At 33.1% G+C, this 19,612-nt stretch overlaps 1 protein-coding gene across 1 annotated transcript; it reads right to left on the bottom strand.

Annotated features, from left to right (window-relative positions):
• Positions 1-662: 662 nt before the first annotated feature.
• On the bottom strand, positions 663-13,411 carry LOC127714946 (uncharacterized). The gene is made up of 5 exons (XM_052220966.1): positions 13,304-13,411; positions 7,500-7,659; positions 4,732-4,868; positions 3,667-3,796; positions 663-867 (listed from the first exon to the last, which is right to left on the bottom strand). Exons 1-5 carry the CDS (start codon positions 13,326-13,328, stop codon positions 678-680), a joined length of 642 nt encoding a protein of 213 aa, XP_052076926.1. The 5' UTR covers positions 13,329-13,411; the 3' UTR covers positions 663-677.
• Between the last annotated feature and the right edge of the window lie 6,201 nt (positions 13,412-19,612).

The following is a 19,612-nucleotide window of genomic DNA, read 5'->3' as shown; positions in this document are numbered from 1 at the left end:
TTAAACGGGGTCTTCCGGACCTTGGTCTATCATTTACAGTTCCAGTGTCAATATGACGTTGTAAAAATCTGACAATGACGGTGCGATTAACATTGAAATGGTTACCAATGCTCCTAGTGCTCCTACCGGCATTTAACATGTCAGTTGCTTGTCAACGTTCAGTCACAGATAACTTACCGCCTGCCATATTTCACAGTGACTTGGTGAAGGTCAAATTTCACCTGTACGCGGGACAGTAGGAAGGTGATTTAAAGGCATCGAAACAGTGTATTTGTAAAAGTGCAGATGACCTTTAATAAAAGGTTGCTTGGCGGGTATATCGGAGTTAATTTTTTTGATCGTAATGAATTTTCTTAGTGTATGCTATAGGCAATTCATAACACCAAACATAAATATTTTTTTCGCAATAGTTAAAAAAATATTGACAGTTATATTTAGGTGGTGCTTAACTTTTGGCGGACTGTATACTATAGTGAGAAATTGTTTACTGGATGAAACGGTGTTTTGGGACTTGTACTTCGCAAACTCTTCACTGGATGTTTTGAGAACTTTCAGACATTATTCCTGCTTTGATATTGACTAATGTACTAGTGCGTTTCTCCACAAATCCAAATACTAACAACGTTTAATGTTATCAAGCACTGACTAAATAAAAAACAAACTATATATGTATATATTTATAAAATAGAAAATATTCGTAACAAAATAAATATAAGGCTTAGAAAGAAATTATTTGATAGTTTCATAGATGCTGAACAAATGGTATTAAAATGGTTCCCGGAAGTTGTCGTCACAAAGTTGATGGTTTCTGTCTTGCACTTTCCCGTTATCAGTTGTAAAGTACACGAGTTGAATGCTGACATAGCCCTGAATGAAGAAGGAAGTAAAAAAGCTTATTTAAAATTAATTAAGTCTTAAACGATAACATTCTAACTTGTACGTATTACTTATTGATTTTTAAGGCTCTCCAACTTAGTATTTATTTTGGCCTTCCAACTGTATTGACAAGAGCGCCATCGATGAGTCTACAAATATCGTCCATGTTGCATTTGATATCAATTAACAGTAAACACCATCGTGTTGGGAGTACGCAGAAATGATGAACCCAGCCACATTCTGTATGTGCCTGTCCTGCGATTTGGATTTTGCTCCTTGTTGAAGGCCGTACAGGTACCTATAGTTGCTAACTTCTGTGTCATTTGGTTTCTGATGGAGAGTTGTCTCATTTGCAATCATATCATATCATCTTATTTTTATATTCACTGCTACTGACCGTTTACGCCTATGTTAGATTTACGTAGATATGTCCGAATTTGTCACTTAGATGCATTTCTATAATTGTATATGATTCAGACTGAGGATTTAGATATTTAAAAGACATATTATGAAAACATATTACATGTACAAAGTAATATGATAAACATTACATAAGTAGATGAATGGTACGTTTGTATATTCCATTTTCTGTACTGCATGTCTTTTGAATAAAATTGAGAATGGAAATGGGGAATGTGTCAAAGAGACAACAACCCGACCAAAGAGCAGAAAACAGCCGAAGGCTACCAATGAGTTTTCAACACAGCGAGAAAATCCCGCAACCGGAGGCGGGCTTCAGCTGGCCCCTAAACAAAAATGTGAACCAGTTCAATGAAAATGGACGTCACACTAAACTCCAAAAAATATAAATGAACTAAAATTAAAAAAACATACAAGACTAGCAATGGCCAGATGCTCCTGACTTGGGACAGGCGCAAAAAATGCGGCGGGGTTAAACATGTTTCGTGAGATCTCAACCCTCCCCCTAATGGGTAGGTTTTGACCGGGATAGAGGGCTGGATTGCCATGTGTTTTGCCATGCTGTTTGTCAGTTTGTCTTCGACTTATGAGTTTGAATGTCCCTTTGGTATATAGCGTCTCTCATTTTCAAATAAACCATGAAAAACAAACTTAAGTTATACGCCTACCTTCATGTATATTTAACATCAAAATCAAAGACGGCTTTAAATTCATTATATAACCTTCTGTACATGCATGTTATTGGCCGCATGATGACATGTAGATGTGTATAATGATCGCATGATGACATGTAGATGTGTATAATGATCGCATGATGACATGTAGATGTGTATAATGATCGCATGATGACATGTAGATGTGTATAATGATCGCATGATGACATGTAGATGTGTATAATGACCGCATGATGACATGTAGATGTGTATAATGATCGCATGATGACATGTAGATGTGTATAATGACCGCATGATGACATGTAGATGTGTATAATGACCGCATGATGACATGTAGATGTGTATAATGACCGCATGATGACATGTAGATGTGTATAATGACCGCATGGTGACATGTAGATGTGTACAATAATCGCATTATGTTTTGAGTTGCGGTTTCATTGAAGTTAACCACACCTCTCTTCCTTTTTCTTGATATTGTAACACATAAATTGTCAACGTATTTGTAGGGAAATATTTAAATGAACACATAGGAACTCCTGTTCTCATTAACAAATTAACTTTTTGAAAATTTTAAAAATAAATTGTCTGGATACATTTATATCCATTTAGAATATCAAAGAATAATCTATTTTAATATCTGTTCTCGACGCATCATGTAATCTATCTCTAACTTACTAAATAACTTTCAACTGAACTCATTTGGGCGAATTAATTTCTTGATTAAAAGAACTACATGTACATGTAGTGGTTAGCCAACAGGGGTTAAGCTACAAATATACATTAAGAATGTTATTTTATGCAATTGATGTGTTACAATGTAATGTGATAATTAATGCTTTTTTAATAATCATCTTTTTGAACACGATTTATTTAGTATTCAGAATATTTTGATTCCAGTGTGACCGTGGAATGGAAATATGGTCACACTTAGTTTTCCACCGATCAGTAGTAAAACCCTTGCCAAAATGGGGTGTCCGTTTGGTTGTGCAGGATGTAAAAATTCGCAACCACGCCCAGTCAGAATAAGAGTGTTAAATCCGATGCCTCGTGAATGGAGACTGCCACGCTCTCTGTACGTTAAGAACCCTTACAACAACTCTATGAGGGATCCATAGGTGACCTGGTGCAAAGCTTAATGTCTGTCCGTATGAAATTAACACTCATTGTCCAGTGGCAGTCCAAATTTCCCACCCTTCAACCCGGTGGACCCCGTTTACTTGATATACCTATTGAATGTATTGTTAATTTGTTTTCGTCCTGAATATGCGTGAAATATTTGCTACTGAATGCTAAGGAACCAACAATCAATCAATCAAATTATTTTGACATGATTTTTATGCCCCACTTAGGAGCATTGTGTTTTTCGGTCTGTGAGTTCGTTTGTCCGTCCGTCCGTCTGTCCCGCTTCAGGTTAAATTTTTTGGTCAAGGTAGTTTTTCATGATGTTGAAGTCAAATCAACTTGAAACTTAGTAAACACATGTTCCCTATGATAAATTTATGATCTTTCTACTTTTAATGCCAAATTAGAGTTTTGACCCCAATTTCACGGTTCACTGAACATAGAAAATGATATTGCGAGTGGGGCATCCGTGTACTATGGACACATTCTACTATTGTCATGGCTGGTATACTTACGAACACTGAGTCCCTTAAGCTTTATATTCTACTATTTTCATGGTTGATATACTTACGAACACTGAGTCCCTTTATATTCTGGATCACTTTCTGACAGGTGGAAATCGCTCATCATTACAATAAAACACTGCTCTAGACCCTCCTTTACGCCTTTCTGGTTATAACATTCAGCTGCTAATACCATTTCTGTAAAGGAATTATAGTGAGACAGATGTATGTCGACCTATAGTGTATTTCATAAAATTTCTAAGGACGTGTTTTTTCATCTTTATCTGTGATTTTTTTTATTGTTTTTTGTATTTGTTTTTGCTTGTTTCATCTTTTTCTGACGAAACATAACATCTGGATGATAAAGAGTTCGTCAAAACAAAACACGAAAAAAGCACGTTGTATTTTCTTCTCAGTGTATCTTTGATTTTGTTCTTGTATTTGTTTTTGTTTGTTTCATTTTTTTCTGACAAAACATTACATCTAGATGATAAAATTATGCAATACTGAATGTCTAGTTCAAAAGGACAGTTAATGTTTAATTTCTCTGCCATTTTAATTTTATCGATATTATTCCATGTCTTTAATTTTGTTCTATAACTCACAGTTGTGCCGTAATCGTCAGTTTACAAAGACTTCCTCCACTCAAACCGGTGCTGGTGGATGTCTTAAACTTGCAGTGAGATGAGAGATTTTGCGCGGTGTTGAAGGTCTCATTATGACTTTGAGATGAAGAACAGCAATACTAGCGCTTTTTCTTTTCTTTTTGTATTTTTGCTGTGCATGCATGTACTGATTTTGTGTCATGGATGAATAGCCCATATCCTTTTTTTTTAATTAAATTTAAAAAAGTTGAAAGTTGAAAATCTAGTCGGTAGATCGTTTTTCGTACATATATGTTCATAGATAAAACCATAAAGGTTCATAACCTTTAAGCAAAGTTTACACCACAAATTATATTCTGAATACAGACAAACCTGTGCAACTGGAAAAGTGTAAAGCCTTACAGCATTTAGATACTTGAAGGTCATACGGTAACCTATACATCAGTTGGTCTCAGCTGGAGAGTTGTCTCTTTGGCAATCATACCACATCTTTACACATTCTTTTATACATAATAAATGTGTAAATACCTTCTATTTCTGAACACAATTCTATAAACTGCTTCCTAAGGGCATGTTTAGATGGTACGAATTGTACAAAGCTCTGAAAAGCTGAACAGCCAGGAATGTTTTGTGGATTGTAACATCTCACCAGATCATCAATATCTCTGTCAATCAAATAGTAAAACATTTCAAGCTTTCAGTAATTATAAGTTTCATAACGTGTGAAAATTGACAAAAGCTTGCTTTCAACTCTCGTTATCTAATTTCAATAATTATAATAAAATCGCTTTCAAATTTACCAAAGAGTTGTTGCTGTGGCTGTGTATTTATGTATCCCGCACAGCCGAAATAGACGGATTGGGAGTCATACCACACAGACCAAAAAAAAAAACAACAAAAAAAAAAAAAAAAACAAAAAACAAAAAACGAAGTGCTGATTTCAACACTCTGGATTTACAATTGTTACCATAATACATCAGTAAAATTGATAATTGAAATATATAATAAACAATTAGTCAGTTTTCTCTTTTGAATTGTTTCACATTTGACATTTCTGGGCCTTTTTTGGCTTACTATGTAGTATGGGTTTTGCTCATTGTTGCAGGCCTTACGGTGACCTACATGTATATATGCTGAGAGAGTTATTCTTATTTTTATAATTAGGATAAAAAAATCTATTTCAAATATATTTAAGGAATGACTGTAATATTTTTTGTGTCTATGAAGAAATAACATAAAAAATGTGGTGCACACTGAATAACCTGTGTAGCGTCAGTCATTCCTTATAATTTAATTCTAAATTCCATATTTAAGGAGTAAATCATAAAAAAACATTGATGGCGTCACGGTCACATGACAAGATTATTTCTATGAGCTGATAGACAAAAAACTTTCAGCCAATCAGAAGACGTGTTACATCAAAAATTGAATTATAAAAAGATACAAAACGCATTTGAATTTAATCAACCTATTTGTTCTGAATTCATAAATCTATCAACATGAATGAAATGAGATTCATTAGATTTCAGACGGGGGTATGGGTAAATGAGTGTAAAATACAAATCAAAGACTTACACATCTGTCTTGTGGTGTTAGATGATAAAAAATGAATAGTTATCTTTTCAAATTCTCAATAGAGTATCTAATCACACTAAAATAGTAAGTTTGCAGTATGATAAATTATTATTATTAATTATTACCAGAGAAAACAAACACATCATAGTGACTCCTATGTTGTGCTGTTACACCACTTTCTCAGATTAAAGGAAGGGTTGGGGACTGGCAAATACTGATGTTTTACCCCGCCACATTTGGAGAAGACGTTACTAAGTTGAAAAACTTGTGCCTAATCCGTTTGTTCGTTTTGAACAATAACATATGCTTAAACTATATGCCTGTCGTTTGTTGCTGTATATCATATATGTTATCGTTTTTGTTGTGTACATACATCAGGCCGTTAGTTTTCTCGTTTGAACCGCTTTACATTTCGGGACCTTGAATAGCATGCTATGCGATATGGGTTTTGCTCATTATTAAAGGCCGTAAGGTGACCTATTGTGGCGAACAATTTACGTCATTTGGTCTCTGTTGGAGAGTTGTTTCATTGACAATCATACCAAATCTTCTTACTTTTTATATAATGGGTAATGCTACATGGTTTAAATTGGATTACCTCCAGTTGATCAGAATATTAATAACCTCAACTACTTATTAGTTAGTTAAATATATGTTATGTCGCTTCTTGGATTAACTATTACAATGCAATATTACTGCAAAAGTTATCATAACAAAATAAGGAGATGTGGTATGATATATAGCCAATGAGACAAAAATGTATATCAAAAAGAGTCCATATGACATGGATTTTAACAATTATAGATCACCGTACGGCCTTCAACAATGAGAAACCACATACCGTATAGCCAGCTATGAAGGACCCCGACATGACAAATGAGAAACAAATATGAGACAATTTAGAACAGTTAACAAAAATGACATTTTACCATTGTTTAAACATCTATTTCTCGAAAATCAACATGTGAACAATCGGACCTTTGAGCTTTATTTAAGGTAGATTAACTGTATACCGCCATTTTGGATTTTAAATAGCAGTTCACAATCGGTCTGGTTTTTTGCTTAAATCTGCAAATTTTGAGACAGATTGGCTATTATGGCTGTGTACGACTGTTTATTTGGAATAAAAAAATAAATGTGATTTATTGCATAATTTAGACTGATTTAACAAATACCAAAATAATTGTGTTTGTTTGAATCAAAAAGCCATTTTAGTCATTTAAGGGGAGATAACTCAAATAGTAAAATATTTATAGAGAAATTTTCAATTTTAACTTGTAGCAAGAAAACAAGGTCGGTGGCACCATTTTTTCTTTTTATTATCTTAAAGCATATTTTAAGACCTATCTTCTCAAATTTCATTTCAAAATTCTATATCATAGATTTCTTTTTATTCAGAAAAATGTGTTTTTTCATGAACAATCTATGCAAATTTCGGCAATTTTGCAAGACTTGAAGCTTGAAAAATAGCACGGTGATCCATACTTTTTATTATGATTTAAAAAAAGCATGGAAAAATCTACATTCCGACAAAGTATAAGAAAATTTTATCTTAGAAAATTTATACCAATGATCCACCTTAAAAGGTCTTTAGATTATTGGGCCTTCACATCAAAGGGTCTTCGGACTATAATTATATTAAAACTCCTTGTTTCTAATATCACGACATAAACTGCAGACTCTACAAATGCAAATAATAAAAAAATATGTTATATACCAACCTACAAACTGTGGTATAAAATTTCTCCAAATTTTCTTTATCTAATTTCTTTACGTCTATTACAGCTTCTTTTACATGGGCTCCTAATTTTATCATGCAGTGTGTTAGTCCATCGCAGTACTTTGACCTTGTCACAGAGAAAAAAGAAACAAACAGGATTGCTGAAACGAAAAAAAAAAATTCACCATCGGTCATTACTCGGTCAATTGCCAAAGAAAATATTAAAAAAATATTAATTTAAGTAAAGACGATGAGATATGTTTGTGAAACTGTCATAATGTCTCTAATAGAAACACGATGAAGAAATAAATTCTTACATGACCGCAATAAAATGAATGGCAAATGTTTCTATAAACATTTTTAGTGATATATTTGCTGTATGTGAACAAATGAAAATTAAAATATTGGAAGAAATTAATTGTTTGGATCAGTTCTTAACTTTCTCTAGAACTTTCAGAATAATCTGTCATAGAGCTGTTCTAAATAGTTCTACCGTATCCAAGACAAGTCATATACTCTAGCATTGTTCTAGTACACAAGCTAGAACAGTCATTCACTAAAACTGATCTAGGGTAGATCTGTCAGAACTGGTCATGGTTCTAGGGTAGAAATGTACAAAACTATTCTAAGGTAAACTCGGTATAATCTGTCCTAGGATAAAATTTGCTAAATATTAGGGCAGTTCTTTGATCATGATTTAAAAAAGGGGCAGATAACTGGATTTTCCCTGTCAGTCATATTTTAGATAAAAGGGATTAAAAAGTAAAAATTTGGTTATTTCTCCATGTTTTTTTTTATTAATTTTTGAGATATCGATATTTGTATATATGATAATGCTTAAGCAGTGATAATCCAAAACTACTAGTGATATCTATAGAAAAGCAATTATATTAATTTTGAATATCGAAAGTATTGTGTAAAATAGTTATACAGCGTTAAACATGTTATTTTGTGTAAAATAGCTATAGCGTTAAACACGTTACTTTGTGTAAAATAGCTATAGCGTTAAACACGTTACTTTGTGTAAAATAGCTATCTCTTTAAACATGTTACTTTGTGTAAAATAGCTATCGCTTTAAACATGTTACTTTGTGTAAAATAGCTATCGCTTTAAACATGTTACTCTGTGTAAGATAGTTATATAGCATTAAACATGTTACTGTGTGTAAAATAGTTATGTATAGCGTTACACATATTACTTTGTGCAAACTAGTTATAGTGTTAACTTTTTTTGTGCGCAAAATACATATAGCTATATCAATCTTTTAAATAACTTATTCTAAAAGGTTACCAACACTGAAACTAGATCTTTGAAAATTATTTTTATTGGTATAGATATTGATTTTATTATCAGTAAATTAAAACCATACTAAATATTATTTAAGGAATGACTGTTATATTTTTTCGGTCTATGAAGAAATAACATAAAAAATGTGGTGCACACTGAATAACCCGCGTAGCGGGTTATTTAAAAATGTGCAACACATTTTTTTTGTTATTTCGAAAAGACAGAAAAATTATTACGGTTATTCCTTACAATTTAATTCTAATTTCAATTTTTAAGGAGTAAATTATGAAAAAATAACATTGATGACGTCACGGTCACATGACAAAATCATGTCTATGAGCTGATAGACAAATAACTTTCAGCCAATCAAAAGACGTGTTACATCCAAAATTAAACTATTGTTATATGTATATACACATATGAACATTCATGTTAGATACCTTTATTTTGTCATTGCACAAGGTCATGTTTTTCTCTGACTGTTAATGACGTCTTTACACTAAATCCAATTGGATGTTGGGTGAGTACTGATTGACATTTAATATAGAAATAAGAAGATGTGGTATGATTGCCAATGAGACAACTCTCCACAAGAGACCAAATGACACAGAAATAAACAACTATATGTCACCGTACGTACAGCCTTCAACAATGAGTAAAACCCATACCGCATAGTCAGCTATAAAAGTCTTAGATACAGTATTTTTTTCTTTATTAGTTGTTAATGGCTTAGTTTAAACTAACTTTCAGTAACTGCGAGTACTCTCAGATCTGTACTTTGTGTCTTTCTTGTTGTGAGGTATGTATAAATACCATGCCACGTCCTGTCTGTGTTTTTGTTAGATGTTTTTCTGCTTTGTATCGGTCTGATTAGTTAAGCCATTTTCAACTGATTTTTTTAGTTTATTTTTATGTTGTACTGTTACACCATTGTCTGTTCTATATGTGCCTGTCCCAAGTCAGAAGCCTGTAGTTCAATGGTTGTCGTTGGTTCATGTCTGTCCTATTTGTTTTTCGTAAATATTTTTGTAATAAATTAGGCCGTTAGTTTTCTCAATTGTATGGTATCATATTTTTCATGTCGGGGCCTTTTATACCCGACTATAGGTATGGGTTTTTCTCATTATTGAACGCCGTACGGTTGCCTACAATTGCTCAAATCCACATCATTTGAACTTTGGTGCATAGTTGTCTCATTGGCAGTCATGCCACATCTCCTTATTTTTACATAGCGTTGAACATGTTATTTTGTGTAAAATATCTATATATAGCGTTAAACATGTTATTTGTTTGTAAAGGTTGTTGGTTATACGAGCTAAATTATATATATATATATATATATATATATACTAGTCAACAAAAGTAACGATACATAAATTTGAACTCCAATTTATCATCAAAATAATAAATAGGTAAAACTGTTAAATTGTCCAATGAAAAACATTCATTTGCAAAGCAAATACATATGATTAAAAGAATCGTTATTGAACACAGGGGTCAAATTTATTTTGCGGAAAATGATGACAAAAGTCGGCACTTAATTTCGAAGATGAGAATTAAGTATTCAAATATCTGCAAAGGCATTCAAAATTTTAAGCAGACCATGTTTAAGTTTAAAATTTTAAGTTCTAATGTCGAATTTTTGGGTGAAAAACGATTTTTGAATTAACAAAAATTGCAAAAAAAAAAGATTGCGTATTTGCCTTAAATCAATGGTTTTGATAAAAAAAATAACACTCTGTATAAACTAGATCAATTGGGCAATTATTTACCTTAGTACAGTGTATCCAAGTTCATTATATATGGAAAATGCATTGCCGTGTATCGTTTCTTTTGTGCTTCTGATATAAACAGGACAAGAAGTAAGATTTGCTAATTAGTGCACAGGTGAACTTTACCAAATGTAATACGCAGATAAGTGTAACAGATAATCTGCTACATGATTTAAAGGAAGGAATTAATAGTGGTAGGATATATGCCAATTAGGTAGTAATCATCCCCCCGCCCAACCGAAAATTAGAAACATGTGCAGAAAACAGACAAAATCATTGAGAAGTAAACAAAAATAATTACAATACGGGATTAATCTAGTTCTTAATTAGTACTTAACTTTTCCTGTCAGTTATTTTTTTTTAAGTATTTTACATGTTAAATTTGAATAATGAGCTGTGCATGTTAAATATCATAGTTGATTTATCCCGCGAACTACCTTTAAATATAATTTAACAAAACACCTCGCTACTAATCATATTATGACGTTAAAGATTCATTACTTTAATTTATGCAATTCTTTAACAAAGAAATTCTGCCCCATTTTAGGTGAGGATTAATGTGTCTGTTTTTATGCAGTATATGCCTTGTAACACATTCACCAAAAATCTTAGTTGGACACGATTCCTGAATTATATATTTTGAAAAGAAACAGAGAAGATATCAAGTGGGCTTTTGAAAATCATAATTCCAATAAAAACACCCTACCACATGGCCAAAAATAAGCACGACGAAAGGGCAAACAACAATAGCGAAGTATTACATGTTGACACTACATAGACCGCAATACAGATTTTATGCTAGCAATTAATTTAAGCCTAATAGTATGTAATAAGCTTCAAGAGTTTGTTTTAAGAATAGTTTATGCATACATGAGAGGTTTCAAGCAATTTTTAAACAACTTTGTCGTGCGTCGCACTGAATCTTGTTTGCTTTACGTCCAGTGGCAAATATTTCATTAATGTTCAGGACGAGTACAAATTAACAATAATACAATAAGTAGGTTCTACAAAGTAGGGGTAGACCGGGATGAACGACTGGAAATTTGAACTGTCACTGAAAAATTAGGATATATTGGATATAGATATAAGAAGATGTGGTATGAGTGCCAATGAGACAACTCTTCATCCAAGTCAAAGTTTATAAAAGTAAATCATTATAGGTCAAAGTACGGTCTTCAACACGGAGTCCTCACACCGAACAGCAAGCTATAAAGGGCCCCAAAAATTACTAGTGTAAAACCATTCAAACGGGAAAACCAACGGTCTAATCTATATTAAAAACGAGAAATACTTATGAACCACTACAACAAACGACAGCTACTGAACATCAGATTCCTGATATGTACATATATTTAGTCTTGCAGCAGGCCACCTGGAAACCCCTAGTGATTTGTATCAAGACTTCTATAAGGTTTACAGGGCATGGCACTCTTTCTCTCTCTATACAAGAGGCATAGAATTTAACGTCCTAATTCCGACCGAAAGTGGTTGTGTTTTTATACATCCCACACAGCAAAAGGGACGCTACACTTCGGCAAGAATTTGACTGTTGGTCGGATGAAGACTAAAGGATGACCATATTAATATACGCCAGTCACCATAAGGATGTCAAGAAATTGTAAGTTATAGGTGTTTGCATCTTAAAACACACTCAGCAGAGATATTCGTAGCTAAAAGTAATTATCTGACTAAACAATGACATATAACATATTAAGCAATTAATTTTAATTTTACATTGTACAAGGTTAATTATCACAGTTAACAACAGAAATGTAATATGATGATGGGCGATTTAATTCAACTGAAAAAGAAATAGAGCAGTATGTCCAGGAACAATTTATTGGAGAAGCTAAGGGACTTGACCCTCATCTTATATGACCATGATTATAAAAAATGATTGAACTGTAATTATAACATATCAAGGCAATTGTGAATATATACAAAAAATGCATAGTGCCATGTTAGTTTCAGTTCAGTTTCTCTGCTTTTACTAACGACGGCCTTTGTTTTTCTTTTAATACGATACGATTGTATCAAATACGTACAGTGACATCTGATGAGGGAACATGGGAATGAGGGGGCGGGAAGCTAGAGTCAGAGGCGAGGGAAGCGGGAGTCAGGAGCGAGAGAAGCGGGAGTCAGGCGGCGGGAACCGGGGAAGAGGGGGAGTACAAATAGGGATATTCTGGGGAAAACATTTTGACCGATGTTCGTCGGAGAGTAAGGGGGAAGTAAGTGGGAGTAGGGGGATTTGGTGTAGTGTTGAGGAAAGTAGGCGTAGGGGGGGGGGGGGGGGGGAGGAAAGTGGGAATCAGGGACCCCCTGTCCACCCCCTCATTTGATACCCTTATATAACTTATAAATGGTAATGAATATCAATAAAAAAAAAGTTTTTATGATTTAATGTGCAAGAATGTATAAACAGAAGAGGAATGCACTGTAAAAAGGATAAAAAGGATATAAAACCTCTGACATACCTTCTCGTGTATAGACATATGAAATTTAATGCTAACACGCAGTCGAATCTAACAAATATGATGACTGACATCTAAAAAACAAGCTAAACAAATAAACTCATTATAGATATATACCAGACTTTAAATTTTGTGCGCCAGAGAGCATTTTATTTATAAAAGACGCTCAAATAAAATTGTTCAAAAACGCATAAGAAAATACTAATTTGAAGAGCATTAAGGACCAAAAATTCAAAAAAAGGTTTTGTCAAATACAATACCATTCACTCACCTACATTTGTGCTGAAAATCTGCATTCTGGATCAAGAACTTTTGGTAAATGAAAGTAAAGAAAAAGTTAGGTTAGTTAATATCATGAATAGCATGACATGATATGTAAATAGCCTTTGTTTATTTCTTATGTAAATTATATGCTAATTATTTCACGCCATGCAAATTTAAAATTTAAAAACAAGGTTATTAATCAGCATTGTTATCATTGTTACAATGACATACATGATTGTACATTGTATTTCCTTTGCTTAACTAGCTCTTTTTAAAAGCTGTTCTGTATACAAATAAGGAGATGAGGTATTCTGAGGTATTGAAAAATTGGACATTTCCTTTCCATGCTTAAACATTTTTAAGCCCCCCCCCCCCCCATCCCCCCACCTGTATTCCCGCCTTTCAGGTTACAGTTTACAGGTTAACAGTCCCTAATGTCCCTTTATCAAAACATATAATTATTCCATTCGTATTGTTCGTCGCTTATATGCTTTCATTTGATCAAAAGCAATCATCAATGTTCCTGTCAGTCATACAAAGTCAATTTTTAAAGGCAAATGCATGTTAACAACATCAAAAACACAAATTGAACAGCTTAAACAATGTAAGAACAAACATTGTCTTTTCTTTACAGTGCATTTAATAAACGCATAGGTTCCGAAAGGCAATCTGTCAACTTCTTTGCGCTGTAAGTAATTTACTATAGAGAAGAGTGAAATTCCGTTTCTTTAATTTGAGTTCTTAAATTTTAATAAATTTTTAATAATAAGTAAATTATTGTAAAACATAGCTAACCAGCTTCCATAAAACTCAAATGTGTTGGATTAATTTACATAAAATTTCAGTGCAAATTGTATCTTGATTCTTTGGTCTATATTATCCTAATTAAAAAAAATTTGGCTCGATGAGCCTGCGACTGGACATATAACATATAAGTGCGATCAAAATTAAATTCAATAGAAACCAACCTTGAAAAGGGAATATTGCAATCAAAGTTTGAAGAATTTCCCTTAAATGATGTTTTACAGGCTCTCTTTTTCCATCGATTTCTACCTTTTTACTTAATCAGACAACTTAGGTTGCATCAAGCAAATTAAGAAACGTTTACCTACTTTTGTTAAAAAAAATTACGTTAAGGAAAATGAACAATCGAGAAAATCATAAAACACTGTGGCCCAAAGATAAACAAAATGATAAAAACCGCTACACAGATTGACCAACACAAATAAAAAACCCTAAACCCCATCTCAACCCTGGATACCCTATTTAGTTGCGATGGGCTTAACTCAAAAGATCGGTACGATGGTTCCCCAAACTGTTGATTCAGAGCGTAATTGACGAAGGTTGCTCTAAAAACACATTTCTATGCATGGAATTCATCCCAAACGCCTTTTCTGTTTTATGATTATAAATAAAAACATAAGAAAATAATTTGACATTAACAACACTAACTGTACCAATTTTACTACACCAGATTTGCATTTCAACAGTTAGTGTCTCTTCAATGATGCTCGAGGTAAAATATTTGAAAATAAAAAACCTTATACACTAACTGTTTATATAATGCAGATATTCTGTATTGTACCTGTGATAGGAACTTGACATAAAACAATTTTCAGAAATATTTTCTAATGTGTCTACACCAGTTGTCTTTCTTTTACCGCATTTTATACTGAATAAAAAAGTTTAGCAACACATATTTCAAATTTCATATTGAAATATGATCTATAATTCGAAATATAACAATACATAAATTATTGTAACACAGAAAGTTTACCATAAGGTGCCTATTTTAGTCGAATAAAAATCGTTAATAAAGATTGTTTGCTTGTAACTCGTTTATTGTAAGCTAGCCGAGCGGTATGTGGCCTATCACTGTTTTGTTGATAAAAACCGTCATTACTGTTCATAAAAGGGATCGCAACGGGCGCATACTATCATTACAATAACGTGCATTAAGAGTTTGACTTAACATCACCAAATTTGTTTTTCCTTTGTGATGGACACCTCCCCCACACCATCAAACTACCACCACAGAAACGATCAACTGGCATATCCGAGTCGTCCAAAAAGTGTTCTCCAAAACGTCTGCATAATAGGAGTCGACCATCTTCAAATTTAAGTGTGAAGCGGGATTCGTATGAAAACAACAGTGTCCTCCAGTTTCGGCGCTTATCTGATAATGCCCAGGCCAATCGATGTCTCCTATGATGTGCAGTAAGTTCCATGCCCTTGTGTAGTCTTCTCGCTCGTATAACTTTTGAGTCTATAATGTACTGTTTGGCCGGAAATACGGCTCTCCATAACCTGTCGGATATTCTTGTTACAGGTAGGAAGCGGTCACATCTTTAGGGGTAGGGCTTTTGATCTTCCTGACCCAGGCCTATCCAGAACGGAACATATGGTCCTGAGTATTGTGCAAAGGTGAATACACAAAGCTAATGAAACACCACTAAGGCTCATTCCGCCTTCCAACATACCTTTTGCTCGGTGACAGCCATTTTCTGGCAGTTACTAAGCGCCCCAAACTAGTAGTTATTACAAAAACACTGTTTTCTCTCCTTTAGATCTTTACTCAAAAACAATTTGACCAGATTAAACTTGTGTAAAACAGGTAAACCAGCACCCATTTGCACGTGTACCAGAAAAAAGAGCAAATTCACTCGGGTAAAAAAATTGCGTCGTGTGATTTAAAACTTGATGATGATTAATAAAACAATGCATTCAACATATATTTCCGCAACGGGAAAGTGTAAATATTAGTTTCCTTAGTACATTTACCTTTTTTTTAATTTTTGTGCAGACTTTGTAATATTATCTATATGGCTGGTCTAGTTTCCATTTGATGAAAGTGTGACACCTAAATGCTTGTAGTCTTTTGTAAACGAAATGCACGTCTGGCGTGCAAAATTTTAATATAAAAATAAGGAGATGTGGTATGATTGCCAATGAGACAACTATCCACCAAAGTTCAACTGAAGTGGATGTTAGCAATTATAGGCAACCGTACGGCCTTCAACAATGAGACAAACCCATACCGTATGGTCGGCTATAATTAAAAGGCCCGACATGAAAAATATGAAACAATTCAATTGAGAAAAATAACGGCATAATTTATAACAAAACAGTTTATGAAAAACAAATATGACAGACATGATGCGGTATAACATGCTACTTATTCTTCCCTTAGTTTATTTATTTTGTATTTGCATTGTATCATAGATCAAATTTATTTGTTCAGTGTATGTTCACCGGTGTTAATATGTCTTTTGATTGAGTTAAGCCATTGTAATTGATATTTTATAGTGTGTTTCTATGTTGTGATGTTACATTATTGTTTCAGATAAGGGTGAAGGTTTGGTACCATTAAAACGTTTAAACCCGCTGCAATTGTTTGGAATCTGATGTTCAGTAGTTGTCGTTTGTTGATGTAGTTCATAAGTGTTTCTCGTTTCCCGTTTTTTATATAGATTAGACCGTTGGTTTTCCCGTTTGAATGGTTTTACACGTCTATTAATTTTTTGGGCCCTTTATAGCTTGCTGTTCGGTGTGAGCCAAGGCTCCGTGTTGAAGACCGTACTTTGACCTATAATGGTTTACGTTTATAAATTTTGACTTGGATGGAGGGTTGTCTCATTGGCACTCATACCACATCTTTTTATATCTATGAACCAACGACAACAACATAACTACAGGCTTCTGACTTCGGACAGGCACACTAAGAATGATGCGGGGTTAAACATGTTTGTGAGCGCTCAACCCTCCCCTAACCTTGGACAGTGGTGTAACAGTACAATATAAGAATAAACTATAAAAATCAGTTGAAAAAGGCTTAACCCATCAGATGGATACAAATAGAAATACATCTTACAAAAACACAAAATGGACGTGAACGGGTACTTGTACATCCCAAAAACAAAAAGACACTAAGTATAGATCTGGGAGTACTCGCAGTTACTGATAGCTAGTTCAAAGCCAATAACAACTAATGAAAAAAATCATGTATCTTTAATGCTGGTATCTACGATGCGTTAATTTTTTTGGTCATAATAAGCCGACAAATTTCAGCGACCTTTTATTGTCTTACTAGTCATTAATTTGGATCTGTATGCATGCGCAATTTTGCCACCTTATTTGAAATCATCTGTGCAGATGCTTAGCATGTAACTACTGTTATTGAACAGATATATCATGTCTAGGAGGGGTATTTGCGAAAAATACCAGTCGAGGGAATGTTAAATTTCGCGAGCCGTAAGGCGAGGGAATGTTAAATTTCGCGAGCCGTAAGGCGAGGGAAATTCATTCTCAAGACTGGTATTTTTCGCAAATACCCCTCAAGAACATGCTATATCTGTTTAATTACACCGAATGTTAACGTTCAAAAACGCATTGATGATCGTGACGTTACAAGCGTCCAGTCGGATAGAGTATTTTTTGGCAAATACCATGGCAGAGAGGGTAAAAAAGGTATATCCTTTTTGCATATACCCCGACGGCGTTAAAAAATGAACGATATTCATTTGATAACAGTAAATTGGTAAAAAATATACTGGCTATCAACCAATCAAAACCCAAGATTCTTACATAAGGTGTAATTATGAAAAGAATGTGAACTGAAATGTAAAAATAGGAATGACAACATGAACAAACTCATTCTTTTACTTTATACAATAAATATCTCATGGAAAGTAACACATAGTTTTTGGGGGAGAATAGAAAACAGTGAGCAATTCCTACTTGAATGTTATAATTATACACCTGACCGACAATGCACAAATCAAACTTTCCCAGTCCATTACAATATCAAATCACTTTTATTTGGAGACACTATGCCTAGTCAATAACAAATTGATCCCATGGTTTAAGCAGGTTCATATATTTTATTGGATTTTAAAGGGTTTGTCCTATAGTGACTTCCTCTATTCATTAGAGATTAGTCAAGATTGTGATTTGAGTGAAAAAGTATTGACGAGGGTCTGGATGGGGATTATAGAATAGAGAATAATGAGTAAAATGTGCAGAATAAATGTCATAAAAAATAAAGGATAGAGAATAATGGGGTGCTCAAATATAGAAAATAGAGAATAATGGGCAAAATGTATAAAGACAAGAGAAAAAATGGCTAAATTAATAATACAGAATTGAAGGACTCCCCATGCAAACCCTTTATTGATTAAGTTGTGGCTATGTACATTTGTAAGCGGGATAGAAAGAACTGACGATATTGTGTGTTTACTATTTAAATAGCAGTGCTGTCCTTTTCAGCCTTTAAACAAAGAGACGAAATACTATCAGGATTCGGGTTTCTTTTCATTTCACTGCCATCATATTTTGTTTGTCATGTATTCAAATGAAATACATTAAATATTTTTTTGTTTGTCATATTTTTAGATAAGATACATTCGAATCTAAATCATTTTTATCGGCAATCTTTTAAAATTAAATTTTAATGTAAAATAATTTGAATTACCCCTCAAAGTGCTGTGAATACTAGAAAATGACGATTTTAATGATTAAAATTATATACCTTAAATAACTTATAATTAAAATTTATATATTTAAAATTGAAGAGAACATTCCGCAAAATGGAAAAAATCAATGAAAATGATTTTGTAAAAGATTTTTTGCTAGTCAATTAAATATATAATAATAAAGTCAGTAATACATACTAATGGAAAGGAAACATTATATATATTATTTGTGTACATGTACTTTATTCTGAATTAAAATTGTTCAAACAGATTTAGGATGAATTACTATATCACAATATTAATATTTGCATAAGATATATGAACAAAACGTGTTAGTTTTTAATTAATCATTTTTTTTTATTCCCGTTCCTTATATCTTCATTTCAATTCTACTCATATATGATGGCCTAAATTGGCTTTTTATTTCTTTATTGTTTCACCTTTTTGACCATTATTCTCTATTCTTTATTTTGATTATATTCTCTATCCGTTTAATTTCAAAACCCCATTCTTTATTCTTTTTTTTTGGGCTTATTTTTCATTATTTTTTAATTTGTAACCTTTGATTTGCACTTTTTGCCCTTTAGTGTCTATTCTGTAACCCCATTAAGACCCTCATTTTTTAGTTGATTAACTTGTAACCGTCAAATTTGACAATATTGTTTATGCCAAAGTATCTTAACATAGTTTATTGCAGAATTTTATTAGATTTCGAAAGAAAATCTAATATACATCACTCGAGCATAGCTGACGTCATATGTATTTAGATCTAGATCTACCTTTTAATTACATAATTCTCGTTATTTTCCATCTTTGAATTTTTATATGTACATCTTTGGCTGGTA

The sequence above is a fragment of the Mytilus californianus genome, unplaced genomic scaffold, assembly GCF_021869535.1.
Source record: "Mytilus californianus isolate M0D057914Y unplaced genomic scaffold, xbMytCali1.0.p SCAF_9, whole genome shotgun sequence".
In the NCBI taxonomy this organism is placed as follows: domain Eukaryota; kingdom Metazoa; phylum Mollusca; class Bivalvia; order Mytilida; family Mytilidae; genus Mytilus; species Mytilus californianus.
Note: the sequence above shows the minus strand (reverse complement) of the source record. Positions and strands in the feature narration are given on the sequence as shown.

Bases quoted from the DNA above. Each gene is read 5' to 3' on its own strand.
- LOC127714946 (XM_052220966.1), bottom strand. From the start codon at position 13,328: ATGCAGATTTTCAGCACAAATGTAG. The intron at 4,869-7,499 runs GTTGGTATATAA...TTTGATTGACAG, and splicing joins TTTTATACCACAGTTTGTAG to AGATATTGATGATCTGGTGA. The intron at 3,797-4,731 runs GTATTTACACAT...ATTCCTTTACAG, and splicing joins ATTGTGTTCAGAAATAGAAG to AAATGGTATTAGCAGCTGAA.